This window comes from Zalophus californianus, chromosome 4 (assembly GCF_009762305.2).
Source record: "Zalophus californianus isolate mZalCal1 chromosome 4, mZalCal1.pri.v2, whole genome shotgun sequence".
Classification (NCBI taxonomy): Eukaryota; Metazoa; Chordata; class Mammalia; order Carnivora; family Otariidae; genus Zalophus; species Zalophus californianus.
Window position 1 is genome coordinate 152,591,567 of NC_045598.1, and position 24,268 is coordinate 152,615,834.

At 34.9% G+C, this 24,268-nt stretch overlaps 1 protein-coding gene across 6 annotated transcripts in view; it reads left to right on the top strand.

Annotated features, from left to right (window-relative positions):
* MTDH (metadherin) overlaps positions 1-24,268 on the top strand; it is a 57,627-nt gene that overhangs the window by 12,619 nt on the left and 20,740 nt on the right. The window contains exons 2-8 of one of the 6 annotated variants that reach the window (XM_027598144.2): positions 230-331; positions 13,455-13,539; positions 14,261-14,437; positions 15,848-15,913; positions 17,296-17,532; positions 20,054-20,140; positions 22,347-22,445. In XM_027598144.2, the coding sequence (XP_027453945.1) occupies positions 230-331; positions 13,455-13,539; positions 14,261-14,437; positions 15,848-15,913; positions 17,296-17,532; positions 20,054-20,140; positions 22,347-22,445 (853 nt within the window). The remainder of the gene's footprint in view (positions 1-229; positions 332-13,454; positions 13,540-14,260; positions 14,438-15,847; positions 15,914-17,295; positions 17,533-20,053; positions 20,141-22,346; positions 22,446-24,268) is intronic. The other 5 variants (XM_027598154.2, XM_027598164.2, XM_027598179.2 and 2 more) reach the window with 5 other exon arrangements.

The following is a 24,268-nucleotide window of genomic DNA, read 5'->3' on the forward strand; positions in this document are numbered from 1 at the left end:
TCAGAAAATATATTTGTGGTACAGAGTTTTGTTTATATTAATTATATTATGAAACACAGTTACTATGAATAGTAGTCCAGGTCTTAGATAACATGGCTGTACAGAAACCTTCTAAATTTGGGTCAGGGGGTAGAATTTGATTGTAGTATATTCTGTTTCCTGAGTATAAATCTTTGGTTTGACCTATTGAGTAGTTTGATAACAAGATTCTTTTCTGTTGCCTGTGCAGCCAAATGGACGGACTGTTGAAGTGGCTGACGAGGAAGCTGTCCAAACTCCTCGAAGTATTACAGCAAAGCAGCCCTTAGAGACAGATAAGAAAAATGAAAAGGTAAGCTTGAGAACATAAGAAATTATATGCAAAGCTCTTAATAAAGAGAGTAACATATAAAAATGATGCTTTTCTGTTTCACAAAAGTGTGCATATACTCCCCGTTTAAGGACAACTGAAAATCTGGGACATAGGTGGTGCAGGTTTAAGTAAGTTGTTTTGTTTTTTTACTTTTAAAAAGGAAGAATATATCACCAAGTATTCTAAACATGCTGTGGCATTATTAAATATTCATTTTGCCAAAAGAATTTACTCATGACTTGAACATCTTTTATATGAGTAAGATTCCAGGTATGTAACATCCCTCTTATTTGAAAACAGAATTGTGTTATCTTTGTTAATAGTGCACTTCTGACATAAAAAGCTTACCAAAATTGTTCTGTGGTATTAAGGGTTGAAACAAATTTCTGTTCTGTTGGGAGATATGATTGTCTTCTTATTAGACAGTTTGACTTTGTTTAACAAAAGAGAATGTTCTATATTCAGGTCATTATTAAAAGGTTTGGATGTGCACTCTTAAGTTTTCAAATAAGACAATCTGTCATACCCCATAAATGGTACATTCCTGGGATTTTATTCATTTTTCAATTTTCAGTGTTAGAACTGACCCAGTTTTTATTTGATTTAATTTAGTTTGTAAGTAGGCAAAATGTAAAAAACTGTTAACAGTGGGTTGTTCTGCTGTGGGAGAGTGACTTTTCACTTAAGTCCTTTTGGTACATTAAATACTTGTTCCCCCTCCCCCTTTAAAACCCTACACATGCATAACTTCTTTTCAAGAAAGACAGACAAAACAAAAAATAACCAGAGGTAGGTAAGTGGTTTCTAGGAACCAGAATGCAACAGCTCCAGTCCTACAGAATAGTAGTATGAAATGGTTGCTACTACAGTTTCTGAATGCTTGCAACTTCAAAATGTCTTTGAAGAACTGGCAAGATCAATTCTCCCCCTGTAACCCAATGAAATTGGTCTAGGGCCACGACAGTTGCAGGTGGGATGGCTTAAAATGAAGGCTAGTTGTGGGAAAGAGTTAACTTTATGCCTGATTTTGCCTTTGGCAGAAAAATAAATAGTAAATGACTTGTATTAGCAAATAAGGATACAATTTCGGGATTGTGAGTTTACAGAATAAATAGTTTATATGTCTAATAATGGATTTATACTTCTTTCATCTAAAGTTTCCTTATTTCTGGGCTTTCCACTAGTGAGCATTTTATGCTTGTTCTTGCTTCCAGTTCCTGAATTATCCTATAAAATTTGTAGTTGGAATAATTGATGAACTACCATTCATTTCTGATTGATGAATTATATAGATTGGGTGCGAGAGGATGTAAAACTACAGTTTAGAGTTTATAATCATTCTGAAATTTCTGATAGAAAATAGTTGTAATTGACATTTGTTAAGTATCCATAATATGGCAGGCACTGTGCAAAGTGAGGTGTGTGTATACGTGTGAATATATTTACATATATCTAGGAGAGACAAGTTGCTGAGTACCTACTGGGTATACTTTTAAGACTTTATAGAATATTTATATGTTCTTTATTTGTGCTCACAAGAGCACTGAGGAGGTGGTATTATACCTGTCTTACAAATAAGAAACCTGAGGCATAATTTATCACAGCTACTAAAAGTAGTCAGTTTTATCCCAGACCCATCTGACTTCAAAGTCTGTGCTTTTTACTGCTCTGTATGATTTCTGATCCTTTCATAAACTCTACAAGGCAAATAGTAAGAGCCCCATTGTACAGATAAGGGCTCTGAGGCACAGAGGGATTTTGCAGTTTCACTCATTTCATAGATTGCTGAAGTAGGATTCGAATCCAGCTCACTCTGGTGCCAAAGCCCGTGCACTTGTTAATCACTTGATGGTACCGCCTCCTTTCAGTTGCTGTTGATTTTAAGGACAAAGCTTCTGCCTTTGGTTTGCTGCCTATTTGATTTGACTTTTTGCATAGTAGTAAATGCTGCAACTCATGGCTAGTGTTTCTTTTTGCCATCTGCGTCTTGAATTTATGCTTTTTAACCTGGTTCCAGTCCAAGAGACCTCGTTTCAGTTAATTTTTTACGCTCTTGCACTGTGTATGTTTTTGTGCGTTTTAAATATGTGTTATTTTAAGACTTTTTATTACTTTTTTTGTAAAGATGCTTATCGTAGATCTACTTAGAAACCTTAAGACACATTATTGTCTGTTTTCCTCTCAGAGCCACATCTTGGCCACTTTGAGAAGTACAGGTTGCCTATAGAATAATTGCAGTCTAAGCTGTGATACTGAATACCTTGCCCTGTCACTTGAGTAAACCTCACAGAGAAAAACATTGTCTAAAAACCATGTTTGACAAGAGTTATAGATCTTGGGTCTATAAAGCAAGTTAAACTACCATAGTTGTCTAGGTCTTTATTTGGCTGTGAAGGTCAATGCTTCATTGATACTGGTCTCTAGCAGAGTCCACAAGGACCATTAGCTAGGCTGAATGCATTGTGCTGTTAGATGCTGAAGGGAATAAGAAGAATGGAAGATGTACTTAGCCCTCAGAGAGATTGCAGTCTAGTTAAGGAAGTGCAAGCACAAGAGAAGATACCAGGTAACAAGGCTTTGAGTGCCAGATATTCAGAGGAGTAAGATTATCTATTCTATTTGGGTGGGCAGAAAAGATTGACTTAGTAGGACTCTTAAGGATGGGGATGGTATTTCAGTAACTAGAAGTGAGGAGGCCAATTCTGGCAGGTGAGAGAAACAAATGAACACAATCAGACATTATGCAGCTGAAGCAAAAAAGCACATTCAGACATACTCAACGGAAAGCCCTAGACAAGTTTGACTGGTCACAGTGGGGTTGGGGGTATGATAAAAATAGGTATGAGACGAACCAGGAGAGATGATGGACTCTGAAAAACAAACTGAGGTTTCTAGAGGGGAGGAGGGTAGGGGGATGGGTTAGCCTGGTGATGGGTATTAAAGAGGGCACATTCTGCATGGAGCACTGGGTGTTATGAACAAACAATGAATCATGGAACACTACACCAAAACAAATTATGTAATATATGGTGATTAACATAACAATAAAAAATTTAAAAAAATAGGTATGTTCAGCTGGCAGCAACATTTATGAAAACAAATCAGGTTTGCATCAATGATTATGAGGGTCTGAATTAAAACAGAAGTGTAAAGATCATTAGAGAAACAAGAGAAACAAAAATGTATGAAATTTGGTCACTGTCAGGTTGTTCAGGATGAAGTCAGTGGTGTCCTACTGAAATACTAATATCACTCATGATAAGTATTAATAAGCTCTTACATTTTTATGATGCTACAATAATACAAATATTTTCACATCTCTTGACCCTGATGAATAACTCTTGGTTGGGGAAGGAGGAGAGTATAATCATTTTTTTCAAATCCAGCTCATTTAAGAGTTTAGTGGATTGCCCAATATCACATAGCTAGTAAATAATGATCCCTCAATTTTGCAGGGGCACCATTTCTCAAAGTGTGGTTTGTGGACCCCTGGGAAAGGGCCTCGGGGACCTTTTGTTGGGTCCAGCTGTTTTCATAACAAGAGACATTTGCCTTTCTCAGTGTGTTGATATTTGCATTAATGGTACAGAAGCAATAGCAGGTAAAACTGCTGACCTCCCTAGCACAAATCATGATTGTGACACCAGACTACTAGTAGCTGTATTCTTTATTGCAATCCACTCACAATTAACAAGAAAAAGAATGCCAGTTTCACTTAAGAGTGGCCTTAAGCTGAGAAAATGATCGTTATTAGTTTTATTAAATCGTGACCTTTGAACACAGGCTTTTTAATTATTTTGTATGATGAAATGGGAACTATATATACGGTGTGCTGTGTAGTGAAGAACAGTGGTTGTCTTGAGGAAAAACACCAGTACAGTTGAATTACAGTCCTGACTAGCCCCCACTTTGTTCATATTGCTCCATTTTAACATGAAAGAAGAGCTGATAGATAGGCCATGGTGATTTAGACTTGGGTATTTGCAGACATTTTCTCAAAAACAGTCAAGATGATCCTGTCACGTCAAGGAAAACAACATTTAGTATTTATTGCAAATGATACAATGATTTGTTTCCAAGTGAAAATTAGAAATTTAGAAAATTTGTATCTGCTACCATGAGCTTGACAGCATCTCAGAGCTTAAAGAACTTCTGATGAGATCAATTGTGATATTAACAATTGTGATTTTTAAAAATACAGTATACAATGGAATATTTTAACATTTTAGAAGATGTGTGTGACTCACTGAACTGGTATTTTCCAAATGACCAATGCTTGCACGTTACAAAATCAGGCAAGTGTAAAAGATTCATTCAAAGTGCAGGATAGACCAATAGAGTATGGGAAAGTTCGTAGATACAGATTTCATGTTGCAACAGTTTTTAAGAAACTACCACTTGACAAGTTTTGGCGTAATATTTTTTTCCTTCCTCTGCTTAAAACTTCACAACTTCCCATTGCTCTTATGCCACAGGCTTGAACATAACCACTCAAGTCTCTCTTCCTATCCCTGACCCTCCCTGAGCCCAAACACATTGGTTTTCTGTCTTCCTTTTTTATTAAACAGCTTTATTTTGAGATATACTGTAAAATTTATTTTGTTAAAGTATATGATTTCAGTGTATCTGCAGAGTCATAGTGTAGTTTTTGAACGTTTTCCTCTTCCCAAGAAGAAGTCTTGTGCCCATTACCAGTCATGCCCCATTTTCCCCTCTTTTCCTCTCAGCCCCAGCCCCTGTCAACCACTAATCTTTGGTGTAATATGAAAGAAGAATGCAATTATCTGAAAAAACTATTAAGACAGTCCTTTTTCCAGTTACATATGTATGTGTACGTAGCCAGGTTTTCTTCATCTGCTTCAAATAGTGTGTCACACAGTACAATTAAATGCAAAAGCAGGTATGCAGGCTTTTATGAAGCCAGACACTAAAGATATTTGCAAAATGTAAAGCATACCACTGTTCTCACTAAAATGTTTTTTGTTGTTGTGGAAAATATAGTTCATATAGGTGTAATTATACAATATGTAATTAGTCTATTTTTTGAAATTAATATATATCTAAATAATATCTTAGTTTTAATTTATAATATGGTAGATATCGGTAGGTATAATCCATGTAAACAAAGGCTCTTTGACATCCTCAGTCTGTTTTAAGAGTAATCCTATATCCAGGAAGTTTGAGAACCACCACTCTAGGAGTAATCATTGTTTAGAAGACCAAAGACAAATTTACTCCAAGGCATCATAGATTTTAAGCAAGTGTAAGGTATAGCAGCTCTTAGCAAAACAAAGAACACCTGCGTGCCCAGTGAGCTTACATGCATTTGTGTTTTACCTTCCATAATACATCGTAGAAACTAATTTAAAACCAGGGACTGGCAAACCATGACCTATTTGCCATGTCTAGCTCTCTGCCTATTTTTGAAAGTGAGTTGGAATGCAGCCACACTTACTTATTTATTGTCTATGGCTGCTTTTGTACTCCCAACAGCAAAGTTGAGTGGTTGCAACAGAGGCCTTATAGTCTGCAAAGCCTAAAATATTTACTGTCTGACTTCATTTTTTTGTTGTTGTTGCTGAAACCCTGTTTTAAACTCCAATATAGTCTTTTGGATTTATTAAAATGTTTTTATCTGGAATGCTTTGAGTCTGACTGTGTAGGTCTTAGATTCTTGACCTTTCGGGCTCCTTGGGCCACAAAATCTATAGCTTCATGAGTCTTGGGTTCCCATCCAAGGAATTAGTTTTCAGTGTCCCCTTTAAGGTAAACACTATTTTCTATAAAAGAGGGTATATCTTACTAGAGAAACGTCATTTCTGCTCCTAGAATTTTCTGTCTAAATTCTGACAAATGCAGAAATGAGACCAGAACCAGGACTTCCACCCGAGCCCATCCTTTTTCCATGATGCTGTAGTTGTATGAGGCAGGAGGGGATCGAAATACAGTGAAATAATGAATTTGGTTTTAAACATACTAAGATTGAGGTAAAAATGGGGTCTCCAAGTGGAATTAATTTATTAGACTATTGGAAATGTGAGAACTATATCTGGGAAAGAGTTCAGGGCTAGATAAAAAGAGTTCTTAAGGAAGGTTTCTTGTAATTTTTTTAAGATTCTGGGTTGATAGCCATGCTACTTATGTGGTGTACCATAATTCATGAGCTCATACTAAACATATTTAAATAATTTAATGGCTTGGATGATGGATCAAGTATACAAATAGGATAGCCCAGAGGTTTTATTTTGGGGACAGTGAGAGTTGGGCAGACAGGGCTATATGTAATGCAGTCTACTTTTAGGCCCTTCCATTGATTAACCAAATATTAATTGAATACCTTCTATCTGCAAGGTACATTATTCTAGGCACTAGGGCTATAATAGTTAATAAAACAGGATAAAATGGGAGCGAGGGGACAACTGAAAACAAGCAAATATATTCTCTCGTGTCAGATGGTGGTAAGTGCTGTGAAAGAAAATATAACTAATTAGGGTAAGGAGAAAGAGGTAAAGTTTAAGTTGTGGGCACTTCCCTGCACCTGCAATCCTGCTCCTCCCTTGCATTTAGGAAAATGCATCAGGATAGTAATGAGTAGAATAGTCTGGGCTCTAGTTTGAATTACACCGCCTCTGCCAGCCCCCACCACTACCACCTGCAGAGAAGGGGGAACATCAGTTGCAAGTCTCTCTACTTTTAAAAAGGTTTATGACACTTATTATAATTAACCTCATCCTAATATTGTGTCACCAAGTTACTAAGATTAAGAATTGCTGGTATAGAAAAATAATGTAAGTAATATACTCTTTGGACCATCCATCCTTTGCCATTTAACCATGCCCAGCTTGTTTACATGTTTGAGACAAGTGAGAAAAATAGTGCTAAATGTGGAGCAATGTAAAATAAGGACTTGCCGTATTTGTTTAGGCAGGAAGCGGATGAGATTGATTTAAAGCAATAGTTTTCAGATTTTCCAAGTGGCAGTTGATTTCACCAACTAACAGATTTTAATTTTGTCAGGTATGTACATTTTTAAAACCACTGTCACCATTATAAAAAAAAAAAAAGGAATTTTGACACAGTGGAAAGAGAAAGAACAAAAATCTCAGAAAACGGAATAGTTTTTGCCATGAATTAGTGGAAAATCTTACATACTAGCCACTCATCTGCAGACAAAAGCATCATAGTATCCACTTCTAACCTCTAGGAAATACTCAGCATTCCTCTTTTTCAGCTTCCATTTCCTTTATCACTCCTAACTTTACCAACAGTGGCTTTAGATAATTATAGGGCTTTAAATATCAGTTATGTCAGTTCACCAAAATTTTAAGGACCAGTATTTCCCAAAAAAGACAATTAACAAATTGAGTAAGGATTACATTTAGAATCTGGCTGCCTACCTTGGTGCAAATAACTAATTGCAAAATAAAGTATCCTCTAACTTAAAATTTGTACAGTATCTCTCTTAATGATAGTTTTTGACTCCATATGAATATTTAATTAGACTCCCTAAAATTGAGCACTCCTCTGCCCCCCCCCCTTTTTTTAAATACTTCATAATTCCTTAAAATCTGCTAAGAAGCAGCCATTTCGGTAGATCTACTTTTACTGCCAACATATACCTTTTGCTGCTCTAATAAGTGTTGTCACTTATTTTTGGGTGTTGTCTAACACTAGGAATATTCATTCATGTTAGGAAGTTAAAGGTAGAGGCTGAGCTTATTTATGGAAGTCACTTTAGTGTCTTTTTTTGATAACTCAGCTTATAATTTTTTGATATTTTAAGTTCTGTGAATTCAAAAGCATATTACTTGTAGTCCTAGAACTGCTTCAGCATGTGCAAAGGCCATTGTCTCCAGAGTGGAGTACACGGGAGCATCCACTGGGATGAAGGAAGAGAATATTGGGCTTTCTATTTATACTTAGTTTTTTATTAAAACAAATTAAGCTTTATTCATTTCAATATATGATGTCATTGGCATCCTCATTTGGAATATTAGAGGGTAGTAAGACACTACACGGGCCAGATCCTAAGAAGAATGGGAAGCTACAATGGAAAGACTGCCCTCATTGGTTCTTTTCTCATAACATATTTTGACAGATTGCAATTGATGTGTGCTCAACTCTGTGGGTTTCTTGATTGTGTTACCCAGTTTAAACTAGACTAACCTTTAGTGAACAGGCTAGGAAGCTGCCAACTGTAGATGATAATAATGCAAATAAACAAAAATAGAGTGGGCACTGCTATTCCTACTAAGACCTCTGTCAATCACATCATCATGAGGTTAAGATGATTTAATCAGACCTGATAAGAAATTGGTCACAAAAAATTGGAATCATCAAGGAAGATTTGTGAAACAAATATATTCCTACTTCTGGCAAGAAACCTTGCCCATTTATACTGTGACTTAAGATTTTAGCTAATGATATTCTGAAACTGTCTCAAATCAGCAGGATATCTAAGCATTCAGAATGTGAAGATGGGCCTTTGCAGTTTTTTTTTTAAAGGTGATTATTTATGCAGTACCCAATAGTACAGAATTTTACTAAATATAATTATGAATGCTTAGAAGCCACTCTTGAGGTTTCTTATTTAAGGGGAAAGACATGTGGGGAAACACTGGTTCTTTCTGCCATGGTAAAATCGCAAAAAACAATATGACAATCAACCAGAACACATTCTTTCATCAGCATATACTGTTGGGTGCAGCATAAAAACATTGTTGATGAATTAAGTAAATCAGTAGCAGAGCAGATTGCAAATTGGAAAAATGTACAGATGATTCTGACATTACACTTGGGGAACTTGGTATATTCTATTTCAATAATGAAATGCATAAAGAACTAGTTTTGTGAGCAACTAAAGATAAAAAAAAAAAACCTACAAAGATACATTCTCAAGAATAGATCACTTAATTTAAATTTTTTGGTGTGGAAAAACTAAATAAAAGCCACTGATGGAGGGCCCATGTGAACTGGAATTTAATTTAAAAAAATAAAATTTGGGGAATAGGGAGATGAAGTTATAGAGATAGCACCGTGCACAAAATTCATTCACTACATTATTTCTAGAAATCTGTGGTGGCAAAAAAGGTATAAAGCCAGACTGTAAACTGGAAGACGAGGCCTTTAATTTATAGTAAGGGCAAGGTGGGAATCATCATCTTCTATTCTACAAAAAAGAGATTCATTGATTATATTTGTCAAAATACTTATAAAAGCTGAGCACCTTAAAAAGCGAGCCAGACATTTTTCTTTTACTAATATGTTTCTTTTACTAATATGTTTTTCAAATATGTTGATCTTTTTTATAATGACAGATTATACTTAGCAGATCTTTTTGGGAAAAATTTGTACTTAATCTGTCCTGTCAATGTTAAGGAAACTTTAACAAGATGTGTCAGAAAGTAGCTCGTGTTTTGTTTTGTTTTGTTTTGTTTTGTAAGAAACTCATGCAATGGAGAGTATATTCTGAGAAGTTTACATCATTGTGTGATTTTATTAAAAATTATTTGTTGTGATAATTATCATATCTGCATAATTTAATAGCTTGGGAGCAGTTTTCTAACAGAAAAATAGCATAGCAGCCCAGGTTCTGGAGCATGCTTATCAAATCCAGCTCTGGCACTTAATAATTATTTGATCTTCGGGTTGGTTACTTAACCACTTGGTGCCTCCCTTCTCTTATCTGTAAAGTGGAAATAATAGCATCTGCCTCATAGAGCTATTTTGAGAGTTAACTGGGTTAATTAGAAAGGTCTATAAGTGATAGCAATTACAACCAGCTTTTTTTAATTTAAGTGTTTTTAGTGAATCCATTTTTTAAAAATGCCAAAATAAAGTAAAACCATCAGATTCAATTGCAGGAACACCTGGTGTTGAGGAAGACTAAATTTTATTAGTTATATTTCCACAAAAACTTTTGCCTACATAGAGGATGAGGTGGAAGAATTAATGTCATGTTTTAGTAAGCATGGCCTTCATTTAAATGGATCTCTGTACCTTTGTCAGGTATGATAGTTTTTTAATATTGAAAGTATTAAAATGCATGCATTTAGGAGATTATTCAGAAATAATGAAGCGTATTCAGTCCTGTTGCTCTCATGTTTTACACATGTATACATCATCAGTAGTAGGATATGTGTAAAATTTACAAGTAAGTGTTTTGGAGTGTATGTCTAGCACTTTGTAGGTATTTAATAAATCTTGATTGCATGATGACCAGCCATTCAAGGGAGGCTAAGGCTAGCTCCATGGTAGAGTCTGACAATGAACTGGGGGAAAGAACTGTGGTAACAAGGGAGCTAGAACTTTGTATTTGCAGTTTTCCTTCAAAAGTGTTAACTGTAGTGGAGCTGCCCAGAAGTAAGGAGTTTCTCTGAAGAGGATGACTGGGGCAAATAGCATGTATGCATATTCATTTTAATGCTTTTTATAATATGTTATTAAGTCTCATCTGGGTAAGCATGATTTTTTGGTTAGTTACTTTTAAAGGTAACTAAAACAAGACCTAAGCCAAGATAGTTGTCTTTATTTTTCTGCAGATTTTATTTTAGTGACAGATCACAGTATTTCAGTGTGAATGTAATTTCAATCCTTTTTTCATAGTTGCTTTCCTTGAAAGAGTCTTATTTATGTATACCGTTTCGTAGTTAGCAATCCGCTTTCACATCTTACTTAATCCTTAAAAGACCTTATGTGAGGTTAGGAATTTTTGTCCTATATGGCAGTTGGGGAAAAGGGTTTAGAGCGATTTAGCCCAAAATCACATGCCTAATACATGATTAAATTTGTATTTAGACTTAAATGTAGAGAGACAGAATAGCAGAGTATTTGTGAGGGCAGGATCTAGAGTCGGAACTGAATTTTAGCTCATTTTACCACTTAATAACCCTATGACCTCAGGCAATTTATATAATCTATGGCCTCAGTTCTCGTATCTATAAAATGGGGGTACTTTAGTTAGTTCCTGTAGGTCTGTACTATCCAATGTGGTAGCTACTTACATGGCTATTGGGCACTCTTTCTCATACTATGCTATTAATAGTTTCTTATATTAATTACATTTTGAAATAGTATTTTGAATGTGTTGATTTACATATATTATTAAAATTAATGTTACCTATTTCTTTTAATCTTTTAACTTGTGTGCTAGGAAATTTTAAATTACTAACATGGCTTGCATTATATTTCTATTGGACGGTGCTGCTCTATAGACCAGAGGTTGGCAAACTCTGGCCCCCGAAATCCAACCAGGTGCCTATTTTTGTAAATAAAATTTTGTTGGAACACAGTCATGCCCATTTAATTACATATTGTATATGGCTACTTCCATGCTATAATAGCAGAGTTGTACAATTGCTACATGTAGAGACACATATGCCTTGCACAGCCTAAAATATTTACTGTTTGATCCTTTATGGAAAAAGTTTGCTGACCCCTACTTTAGACTGTAATTGAAAAGTGCTCAAGGTATTGTGTGTACTTGAGAGTGGATATGAGAGACAGACAGACAGAAAGTGGCCTGGTGGTGGACGCCAATGGGAAGAGGGTAGTGGGGAGTGACTAATACTAGGTACCAGCTTTCTTTTTCGGGATGATGAAATCGTTCTGGAATTAGATAATGGTGATAATTGTACAACCTCGAGTATACTAAAAACCACCGAATTGTACACTTTTTTTTTTAAAGATTTATTTATTTATTTATTTGAAAGAGAGAGAAAGAGAGCACATGAGAGGGGGGAGGGTCAGAGGGAGAAGCAGACTCCCTGCTGAGCAGGGAGCCCTCTGCGGGACTTGATCCCGGGACTCCAGGATCATGACCTGAGCTGAAGGCAGTCGCTTAACCAACTGAGCCACCCAGGCGCCCCTGAATTGTACACTTAAGGATAAATATTATGGTATGTAGATGATGCCTCTTTTTTGTAAAGTTTTTATAAAGTGGATATGAGCCTGGTTTGGTAGGTGTAATAAAGCAGTACGCGAGACGTGATACATGTTCATGAGAACATGCAAAGAAACAAGTACAGATCAACTATGGGAAATAAAAAAACATTGTTTTGAATAGTTTGTGTTTACTCCTTTTGTCAAAGAATTTTTAATCACTCTTAAGAGCTGTCATTCATTACTTACTATCCTTTACTGCTTTACCCATGAAAAAGGCTTACTATCAAGATACAGTCTTTTTGGTGGTAAACTTAATTTTAAGATAGTGTACAATAATACATATGTGTAGCCAATCTCAATAAATAGTTAAATGAGTGAATACAAATTATAAATAAAATCACTATTTCATGAATGTTAGTACTCTTCTTGAAGCACTAATCTATAGGAATCATGGCTTTATGAGGTTTTAATGAGCTTTTGAGAAGAGAAAATATTAGCGGAAGGGAATTGGAAGGCTATTTCAGAATATCCTTACCTTCTGTGTGTGTAGATATTTTTTCTTTAATGAATTACTAAATACTAAACATCTACCATATACGAATCCTAGGTATTTTCACATTGCTCTGAAACCGACAAAATATTATCTACTTTGTACAGTTGACTCACTAATTTGCTATACAGTAGGGTATTCCAGCAATGTGTTTTACGAAATCCAAAAACCAATAATCAGTGCATCATTTTCTTTCTGAACATTAGCAGTAGGTTTTTATTTTATTGTTCTGAACACATATTATAGTACCTTATTTATGATGTAAGTTAGGGTAGCATGTTTCTAAGGGCACAGACTTTGGAACCAGATAGACCTATTTCCTAATTTTACTCTACCATTTACTAGCTCTTAATGTGACCCCAGACAGCCTATTTAATATTTAACAGCTCTAAGTCTCCATTTCCTCATCTCTAAAATGGGAATAATACCTTCTCTAGTGATTTTTTTTTTTTTTTAGGGAATAGAGAAAATGAGTGCAAAGTACTTAGCATAGAGTAATCACTCAATAAATGGTAACCTCATATTATTATTGCCATTTAATGTTAAGTTTTTTAATCAAACATTAAATTTTTTGGTTGTCAGCATCATACATTTCATTATGTATCTTACTGACTCCTACCTTTTCAAAAACATAATGAAATATTAAGTAACATTCTATTTTACTTTCAGTCAAAGAAAAATAAGAAGAAATCAAAGTCAGATGCTAAAGCAGTGCAAAACAGTTCACGCCATGATGGAAAGGAAGTTGATGAAGGTACTTGAGCAAGTGAAAGGACTATAGAAAAAATTTTAATCCTTTTTTACCATGGTGCATTATATAAAAGCTGCATTTGTGTCGCTTAATCTTGTATCTAGCTTTTCTTTTAATAATTACAGATTTTAATGTACAGATCTGTGACATTGTTAGAAAACAGTTTTTTTTTTTTTTTTAATCTAAGTTATAAGAATCTAATAGTGCTTTTCCTGAAGGGAACCACTTTGAGATTTAAGGTCTAGCTCAGTATCTTGAGCAATTGTTTTGTCTTTGTTTCTTAGAAATATGATTTGGACTTTTCCCCTTTTGTTCTCAAATACACTGTCCCTAGAAGGCTGTGTACAAAATTCTTGAGGAAGCCCTTTATTGTCATCACCAAATAAACCCATTTATGAGTAATTATTTATAACACTCTGAATTCTCTGCAGCGGGATAAAAAGATCTACAGGATGACTTATAGTTATCATTTTTCCTAAATCATAGGTGACAGTTGATAAAAATTACCAGAATAAATAATAATGGCCGTTAGCTGCTAAAACAACATATTGGGATTAGAATAAATTCTTAGGATAAATTAATATAATCAGTACCCTGGGTTTTTAGTTTACTCTCTTAATTTATCATGATATCTTATGTGCCCTGCCTCATTTCCCCCCTCAGAACTACAACGTTTTGTTTTCCCCTTTACTGAATAACACTTTTTTTTCTGGGGCTATGTCAGGAGCCTGGGAAACTAAAATTAGTCACAGAGAGAAACGACAGCAGCGTAAACGTGATAAGGTGCAGACTGATTCTGGTTCATTGGATTCAACTATCCCTGGGATAGAAAATACCATCACAGTTCCCACCGAGCAACTTACAACTGCATCATTTCCTGTTGGTTCCAAGAAGAATAAAGGTATATTAGTGGAACATAAGAGTCATACATCAAATCCAGCTCCTTTTAATCAGATGTACAAAATATCATTATGTCAAAATTTGACTATTTTGAACTGCTTACATCATTGTGCTGATATACCCTTCTTCGTGAGAGCACTGTGGACCACATATTGGTTTACCTGATGACTAGCAGTGTTACTTGTTACGTACCGCCTAATGAATGGCCTGCTAAATTAAAATTGCCTTTCTGCCTTGACTCACATGAGAAAATGATGTTGCCTTTTTTTCTTGTGTGCATTGCTTTGCTGCAACTCTCTTACATCTCCATTTCTTAGAGTGGACAAGACATTTATTAAATAAAATTATTTGTCACTCTTCTGCATGTTGGATGCTTTCATTCCAAGATGAAGCAAGCATGATCTGGATATTGCAGGCTCTGTCTGGACTTCTTATCACCCTAACTTTTTGAGAATGCCATAGGTGTTTGATAAAGCTAGACTGAAACTTCAGAGGTTGTTGAGCTGGTACTCTTCCCAAGTATTTCAAGTGCTCACACGATCCAGTACTGATGGCTTCTTAAAGCTCTTTACATTGCCATCATTTTTACCCTGAAGACATCAGTCTGCAGAGTGATAGTATTCAACTTGGGCATTGACTTTTCTTCACCTTTTTATTAATTGCCTCCTCACCCTGCATTTGTCTCCAGACCACTTTCTTAGCCTTGGTATATTTTACTTTTTTGCTTGATGACTTGCTGGAATGTATTGCTTTGGTACAGCAATGACTTCTATTTATGCATTTTCGCTGTTACATATTAGCCATGCCTTAGAGCTCCTTTGTGTTGGGGACCCTTTTTCACTGTCTTGTGCATGCCTCCCTTGCTAGCACAATCCTGTGTCTGCTGGCTTTTTGATACATTGTAATCATTAAATGCCTTTTAGTGTCAGAGAAATGGTATCTTTGTTATAATATGTATTCGTACCTCTTGCCATATTTCCTAAGTCCTGGTCCCAAATACTGGCAGTGTTCTTCTTAAATTGGATGTGTTTGCTTCCAGGATTATTGAAAAGGCAGCTGGTATTGTTGAGAGGTGGCAAAGTTGAATCCAATTACAGAGCCCCAGTTCTCCAGTTCCTACTTCAAAGAATCTCATAAGCATTACAGAACAGCAGACTCTACATATACTTAAGCGATTTTCTAGTTCCTATATTGCCATTTTAGTTGACTGAGAATATGGTATAGAACTCAGTTCCTTAAGGATATGTCAAGTGTGTTGTGAGTAAAACTCTTCTCCAGTATAAGAATTTAGTACTTGAAGAAACAATTTATTAAAAATAATAAGTGAAAACTAATTTCTTTGTTAACTCCTAATTTAATGTGCATAGTGGCCTATTTAGTATTAAATAAATTTTATTTCTATTTCAACCAGGTGATTCTCATCTAAATGTTCAAGTTAGCAACTTTAAGTCTGGAAAAGGAGATTCTACACTTCAGGGTGAGAGAAATTACATGTAACTTAAATTGAAGGCCCATCAAAATAGAAACTTATATACATGTCTGTTTCCTCACATGAATGATACAGAAGGAGAAAAAGGCTTAGAAATGATTTTTAATTACTAAAGTAACATAATCACAATCCAGAGATTTTGGAAAATGGATAAAAAGAAAAATCATTCCCACTTCCTAACAGTCTTTGGTATGTTCTAGTTGTTTCTCCCTCTCCCCATATGTAAAAACATTTTTTTAGTAATAGTTTACATGCGATTTTTATTCTTGCTTGCATTGTGTAAGCCAATAGAGAAAAGAAAGATTTGGGGTGGTGGAGGACTTGGTTTTAATATAGGCATATATGGGATAAAAGACTTTACCCCTGTTTATTAAAAAAAAAAAAACCTTAATACCTATAATCGTTTAAATTGCTTCCTTAACAATATCAAATATTTTACAATAAATGGACTACAGTCTGAAGTTATACCGTGCTTCACAATTAGAAAATATATTTTATTTACTTGTTTATGATAAAGATTGAATTAAGTAGAGGGATATACCTTACCTGCAAACTAAAAGTGTGGTAGTAAAATATAAACTCAGAAATGAAAAGCACCTTCTTGTTTCAGGCTTGTTTTAACCCTGTCAGCTTCCTTCATTCCCATGGTTCTCAATCCTGGCTACACATTACAGTCATCTAGGAAGCTTAGAAAAACAACACACACACATATGTACATATACCTGCATGCAAATATTCTGATTTTATTTTATTTTATTTTTATTTTCTTAAATAATCTGTATGCCCAACACGGGTCTCAAACTCACCACCCCAAGATTAAAAGTTACATGCTCTTCCAACTTGAGCCAGCCAGGCACCCCTAGAGATTCTGATTTTAATTAGTCTGGCCTGAGGCTCCAGTGTCTAAAGAAATTTTTCAGTTGATTTTAACGTGCAGCCAGGTTTCAGAATCACTGCCTTATACTGTGTGTGTGTGTGTGTGTGTGTGTGCGTGTGTGTGTAAATAAGAAAAGAACGTGGAACTAAGGAGAAGTGTTCATATTTTTAGTGGGTGAGTATTCTGAGCATAGCAGAATATGTGTTGTTTTCCTGTTTGCTCTTTTGTACTTTCTTTGAGCAAGTCATTCTGCTGTTGAAAACATCATTAAAATATAAAGTTCAAGCCTACTCTTAGTTTTTAAATTAAAGTCATCCACGGTGGTCATGTCACTTTTAGGACATCATTTTTATTTTTAAAGCTCAAGCTGTTTAGAGGACAGTAGGGGAAAAAATGAGTGATAAATATAAACCAAGCAATCAGAGAAATTTGAAAATATCCCAGTTTTAAGGAGTTATGTATCAGTTTTTAATCTTCTTTTCTTTTCTTTAAGTTCCTTCAGGATTGAACGAAAACCTCACTGTAAATGGAGGAGGCTGGAATGAAAAGTCTGTAAAACTCTCCTCACAGATCAGTGCAGGTGAGGAGAAGTGGAATTCTGTTTCACCTGCTTCTGTAGGCAAGAGGAAAAGTGAGCCATCTGCCTGGGGTCAAGACACTGGAGATGCTAATGTAAATGGAAAAGACTGGGGAAGGAGTTGGAGTGACCGTTCAATATTTTCTGGCATTGGTAAGAAGTGTTAGAAAATTTTAAGTTCATTTACAATTGCTTATTTCCAGTACATTTTGAATTTTCCAGGAATGAAAAAAAAAATCCATGAGTAGAAAAATGAGTAAAGCTATTCAGAAATAATAGTAATAACTAACTCATCTCAAACCTTCACATAGAGCAAAGTGGTAACTAAAAAAGTCAATAATAGCATGTATTACTCGCTCTTTGTTTAGTGCTCTCACATACTTTTATCACATCTGATTATCAGTGTAGCTAAGGGGTATAATTGTGTATTTTTAGTGATGTTATAAATGTAATGTGTGAGCAGACTTTTTGATTAATTTCATCAGTTCTATTGAGTTTAAATAAGAATAATAAAAGTTTACAGCATCCACTTTTATACTATTTTGCAGTATATATAATTAATTTTTCTCCTTGGTTTTAAAGATAAAGACATTAGTTGAGAAGCTTATTCTTGTTGAAAGCCATCAAATAAACAATTTAATTCCTGTGTGTGTGTGTGTGTGTGTGTGTGTGTGTGTGTGTATGTATGTGTATGTGTTATAGAAAAGAAGTCCATGTTTAATATGGAAAACTTAAAAGAGAAGGAAAAACCCACTGTTATCACACCACCCAATGACAACCACTGTTTTTTATATTTCTTTAATGGTCTTTTTTTTCCTGTGTAGTTTTTCTGTTTTTTGTTTTTTGTTTTACATAATCTAAATTAGATAATGCATTTTTATGTCCCTTCCCCCCACACACACACTTACTATTATAACATGAACATTTTCCTTATTGTAAGGATTTTTATTTGAAGGCCCTATAATATATCGTATAAGCATAGCATATAAATTATTCAACTATTCCCATATTATCAAGAGAATTTTCTCTGTTTTTTAACCATTGTAAGTAACATTGCATTAATATATTTGTTTTCAGGTTATTTTTTTAGGATAGATTCTTGGGAGTGATGTTACTGGGCTGAAGGGAGTATAAACATACAGTGCTCTGTCACGTTGTCAAAGTATTTTCTAAGAGAGTAGTTCTGATTTATACTGTCAGCATCGATATGAGTGCCATTTGTCCTGTGCTGACCAAGATTGGGTATTCTTATTTAAAAAATCTTTTCTAACTTGATAAACAAAAAATACATACATAAATTGTTCTGGTTAAATGAGGTTGAATATTTTTCACAATTTTCTTGGTCATTTCTGTTTTATGAATTGTCTATTCATGTTCTTTGCCCATTTGTCTAATGGCCTCTTGTTTCAGTTATTTTTTTTTCTAATCAAGTTGTAATTCCTTGTACATTAAACATATACTTTTTTCTGTTACGCTTATTGCAGATATTTTTGTTTTATCTCTTTTATTTGGGAGAGCAACAGACACTACAGAGTTTTTAGTGATTAAGTACAAAAAAACTTTCTTCCAGTGTTATTTGCTTTTCCCATCACTTTTAAGCCTAAAAAGATTCATGTTGACTATTGTCCCCAAGAAGCAAACTCTAGATCATTTACTGATAATTATTTTTAAGCTTGTTCTTCCCTACAATGTCCAGAAATTGTGTAGAAATATAAAAATTTGTTTGGAAGTAAACAGTCCCTAAATTCCCAGCCTCATTTTCCATAGTGAAGAAAGCAGAAATGTCTATGCTTTAAAGCATCCTTTCATATTTAACAAAAGATCATCAGATTTTATCGAGTAATGTTAAAAACTATGGCCTTTTCAGATATTTGCAATTTACTTATAAAAGCTATGTAGCATTTTCATAATTAGGACATAAATTAGATGGTACTTGCTTAATGGTTGCTACAGATAAAATTAAGCAGCAGGTTAGAGTTCCTGCCTAAGTGGATTAGGACCTTTGTTGAAATTGAAAGGGAACTATATTAAATTGGGTTTGTAGTGACTCACTAAGAAGAGACTGGTGTGACTGGTCTCATGGATGTATACGTTCCTTAAAATACTCATTTATATAAGTAAGAAATAGCTTGAAAATATTGAGGAAATAGTACAGTATAGTAGAATGAGTGTGGACTAGTTGAAATGGACCTATTTGGAATGAATCCCTGTTTTCCCACATAATAACTTTTATGGAAATCAGGCTTAGTTTTTTAACCTGTATGAACCTCCTATTTCAGTAGTTGTGAGGATTGGCTATAATGAAAGTCAAGTACCAAGTTCGGTGCCTGGCCCCAAGTAGTAGCATAATTATGGTAAATAATAAGGTAGCTTGCTAAAGTGGAGAAAGGCATAGGCTTTGGAAATCAGCTTAAGTTCCAGTCATGGCTCAGCTGTTTTCTGGCTGTCAGAAAGTCATTTAACTACTCTGAAATTGTGCCTAGGCGGGTTACCCTAGGATTAGAGGTGTTTGGTATGAAGAGCTTGGCCTGTCATAGAAATAGTAGCTATTGCTGTATTGTCCTAATTTCCAAGGTTATCTTTAAATATTATTATCATAGTTTAAATCTGTACATATCTTTCAACTTTTCTTTTGCAAATTGAAGGTTCCAAGTGACGTTCTTTATTTTAACAGCTGCTTGGTCTAGTGTGGATAGGGGAATGAATACCTCTGAACAGAATTCTTCTTTTGCATCTCTCACACTTAACTCTGCTGTTTCTGGTATGTGAAAACAGTCTTTCATTTAGTTAACAAAAGAATTTCTGTTTAAATTCTTTGTAGCTCATGCTATTTGAAAAATGAAGGAGTCAAGTACTGCTATCAACATAAATAACAGATATATAATATAAAGTAGCGGAGGCTTTAATAAAAGGGGAGAAAAGAAGACCTAAATTCTTACCTGCAAGTGGCTTGGTTCCTTTCTGTAGTGAAGATAGGAAGATTCTGTGGCATAACATAACTGAAAGTTCCTTGTCACACAGACAAATAGAAATAGAAGGCCTTTCCTTCAGGGTCATACTTTCCTGTTACTAGTGTATTTCTACCATACTTCTACTTGCAGTTTGCTATTTCTATTTGCCCTTATTCCCTTATTCATCATGCGTTTATATCTAAGCCTTTTAGGTTATGTAGAACCTCACATAATAACTCTACTTAGAGTATCTATTGATTTAGAAAATACAGTATTACTAATAAACTATTACCAATTCAGCATTACTTAAATGCTGTAATGGATGTGCCTTTTATTAATCATGTAGAAGTCATATGTACTTAACAAATACTACATAAATGTGGGAGGTGTTTAGTTTGTAACATTTTGTTCACTATGGAATTCATGGACCCAGTGTACTAATTATGTAGCTCCACAGTGTCTGGAGTTACTAGAACTAGGGGGTCAGCAGACTTTTTCTGTAAAGGGCAAAATAATAAATATTTTAGGCTTTGTGGGCCATACTGTCTCTGTGGAACTACTTAATTCTGACATTGTAACAGGAAGGCAGCCAGAGATGATACATATAAACAGATGGCTGTGTCTGGTTTTGAAATACTATTCTTTTGATCTTTTTTCAGTCATTTGTAAATATAAAAACTGATCTTCGCTTATGGGTCACACAGAAAGGGACTGTTTGCATTTGGCCTGTGGGTCATAGTTTGCCAGCCCCTGGTCTCATAGACTACATTTCAGTTCCAGAGATAGAATTAATTGCGTCTTTCATTTGGTGACTTGGTACAGCACAGATGTTATTCTCTTCATTATTCAGAGAAAGAGAAAGCAGCATGGGCTGCTAAAGAAATAGCAATAGTGTTACTGTGGTGCTTATAAGCAGCTAATATACTAATTATATATGGATTTATAGGGTTCTGTTAAATTTTTTATTAAAAAATACATAACTACTTTAAGTATGTATCAAGCCATTATATTATGGAAGGCTGGTAAGATCATCTATAACCAGGTGAAAACGTTTAAGTTAGGAAGGACTTTTATAAGAGGACATGATTGTATGTAAGTCTTTTACAGTAACAGGTTTTCTTAACCATTTCTTTGTATCAGTGGCTGCAAATCCAAAGTGAGGATCAGAGTCTCCCAAGGATTCCAGTACATGTGAAAATTGTGATTCAGAAGGTCTGGGGTATATGTATCCCTGATGGAGAATCCTTGCTTTATGTTTGCATTCTAAAATGAATTTATAGCTATAGAACAAGGGTTTTTGACCTGGCACCCATGAATTGCTGTGCCCCCAAAATTATCTGCAAAATTTTGTGTAGCTTCTGGACAGAGTCCATCACAGCTTTCATCAGATTCTAAAAACTATGTGACCCCATTCTCACCCCACCTCCTCCCCAAAAATGAAAACAGAAGGAACTTAGGAGATAATAGTCTCTTCTCTTTAAGTGCACCTGAACTTAACTTGGCCTCTAAACCACTGGCTTCCCTCTGTCTCTCACCTCTCTAGATAATCATGTTTCTTTAACTTTTTCTTAGGCAGAAGGTTCCAGCAAACCTAGATATTTTCTAGCTCTCTCTTTTCAAGGTTCTCAGGTTATAGGCATATCCTGAAACATTCAGGATTTCTTTTGTGCTTTATTATTTTTCATTAAGAACAAAAATAGAACTTTTTTCACCTTCTTGAAATTTGTAGATAATCAGTTTGAAATATGTGTTATAAAAGACAAAATCGAATAGATTGGTACTAGGGACAATATATAGTTCCAGGCAGTGAATTCAGTCAAGTGATTATCATGCTTAATCTGAAATTACCCTCAATTCTACTTTTCCTTATCTTAACTCTTTTTCTAATGTCTGAATTTTTCCTTTTAGGGGAAATAAAAAATAATTTAGACTCCGTGTGCAAAGTATAGAACTATTGTTATGAAGCATCATTAGAAAATTCCATTTTTAATTTTATTGCATTCGTTTTCATTTAAGGGTCTACTGCTGAGCCAGTTTCTCATTCTACCACTTCTGATTATCAGTGGGATGTTAGCCGTAATCAACCCTATATCGATGATGAATGGTCTGGGTTAAGTATGTCCTTTTAAAAATTATGTTTTTGTTTTTGTTTTTTTCAGAATTTCCTTTCTAGCACCCTAAATTCATGCTTTATGTTTTAATTTTAATCCTAATTTTCACCTCTTAGGCCATAGTAATATAATTTAATACCAGATGTATACTACTTGTAAACTGATGTTTGAATAACTGTAGAATTTAAATTTACACTTTTTGTGATTGAGGCAATATTTAAACATGTTTTCTTATAGTTGCTCTATAGTTTTTTATTTTAAAAATTTTTTGTTTTATATGAACGTTCTCTTTCTCTTCTTAGTTTTAGTATAATAGAGTGAATATAATATATAGGAATGGCTTTCAGTTTGTGAGGTATGCAAATTTTGTATTATAAAATAATTTTCTTAGCCTGATTCCCAGTAGAAACTTAGGAAGGTTAATGACAAGAGTTATTTAAAAAAAAAAAAAAGGAGGAGGAGGGAAAAAGAATACGGTTTTTATGTTCAGAGAACTTATGCCATCTTCACTTAAAAAAAATATCTGAGATTTTTTTTTTTCCCACACAACCTCAAACCTCAGAATGTATTCCTTAGAATTTTTACAGCCATTCTTTTCTATTTACTTAGCATTTATATGTTACCTTGTGGACTTCTCCACCATTTGGCTAGTGCAAAAAAAAAATTCTTGAAGAATATCTTGTGTTTCTTCAAGTAGAGTTGAAATGAAACCCTCTAAAAATAGCAACTCTCAGTTACTCTTGGATCCTCGGTACGTAGTGCAGTGCTTTATACAGAGGTGTTCAGTAGTAATAATAAGAAAAGCAAACCGCTGACTGTGCCAGGCACTCGTCTTAAGTCTTATGCATTTTATTAGCTTATTTTAATGCTTACAACAGTTCTACAAGGTACGTGTTTTTTTCCCACACTTTCCAGATGGAGAAACTGAGGCAAAGCAAAGTTTTCTAACCCAGGTCACACAGCTAGTTAAGTGGAGGAAGTGGTATCAAACTTGGGTAGTCTGGCTCCAGAGTTCATGCTCTTAACCACCACAGGGTCCAGTCTTAGTGATGATTGTAATCGCGAAGGTACACTTGCAATGCAGTACAAAAATTAGTCTGTAAATTACTTAGTCTCTGTAGATTCACCAAAGCACAGTTCCTACAGATTAAAGGAAGTGAGGTGGAAAGGTAAATTAGGCCATAAAAAGCCTTGAATTGCTGGCTAAAGATTAGGGAGGTGGGGTTGGCGTGCTACTTGAGAAGAAGGTATTTCCTACTTTAGTTCTCACTTTAAAACGTTGTACCTTATACGGCTTGACTTAAGCACTTATCTTGGAATCTAGATTAATTGAGCTGTAAGATGGAGCAAATAATCTGTCCCATCTACTTCTGTAGATTGTTGTGAGGTTTTAATGTGGTAATGAATGAACATGAAAGCTTTTTGTAAATTACAAAGTACCATATAAATCCAGGGTATTAACAGGATGTGAAGGTAATGATTTTGGAAAATAAAGTCTCTGTACTTTGGGAAGAAAGATCAGCTCTGTGCAGGATAGAATTGAAGAGTGCGTTGTAGGAATGGCAGAGAATAGCGGTGAGGCAGCTATGGGCTGAGACGGAGGACAGCTGAGCATCAGGGCTCTAGGCTTCCCTGCCTGCACAGAATTACTCCACTTTTATCCATTTTAGAATTCTTATAACATGAAAAACATGATTGGCTGCCGAAATAAAAGACTGAAGAAAAAGATGTATCCACAGGACTCTGTTGAAAGTTTAAATGTATCAGAAACACCATCTTTCATTGGCTAGGCTCTTTGCAGCCTTTTAAGTCCAAAGTTTCTCTTTA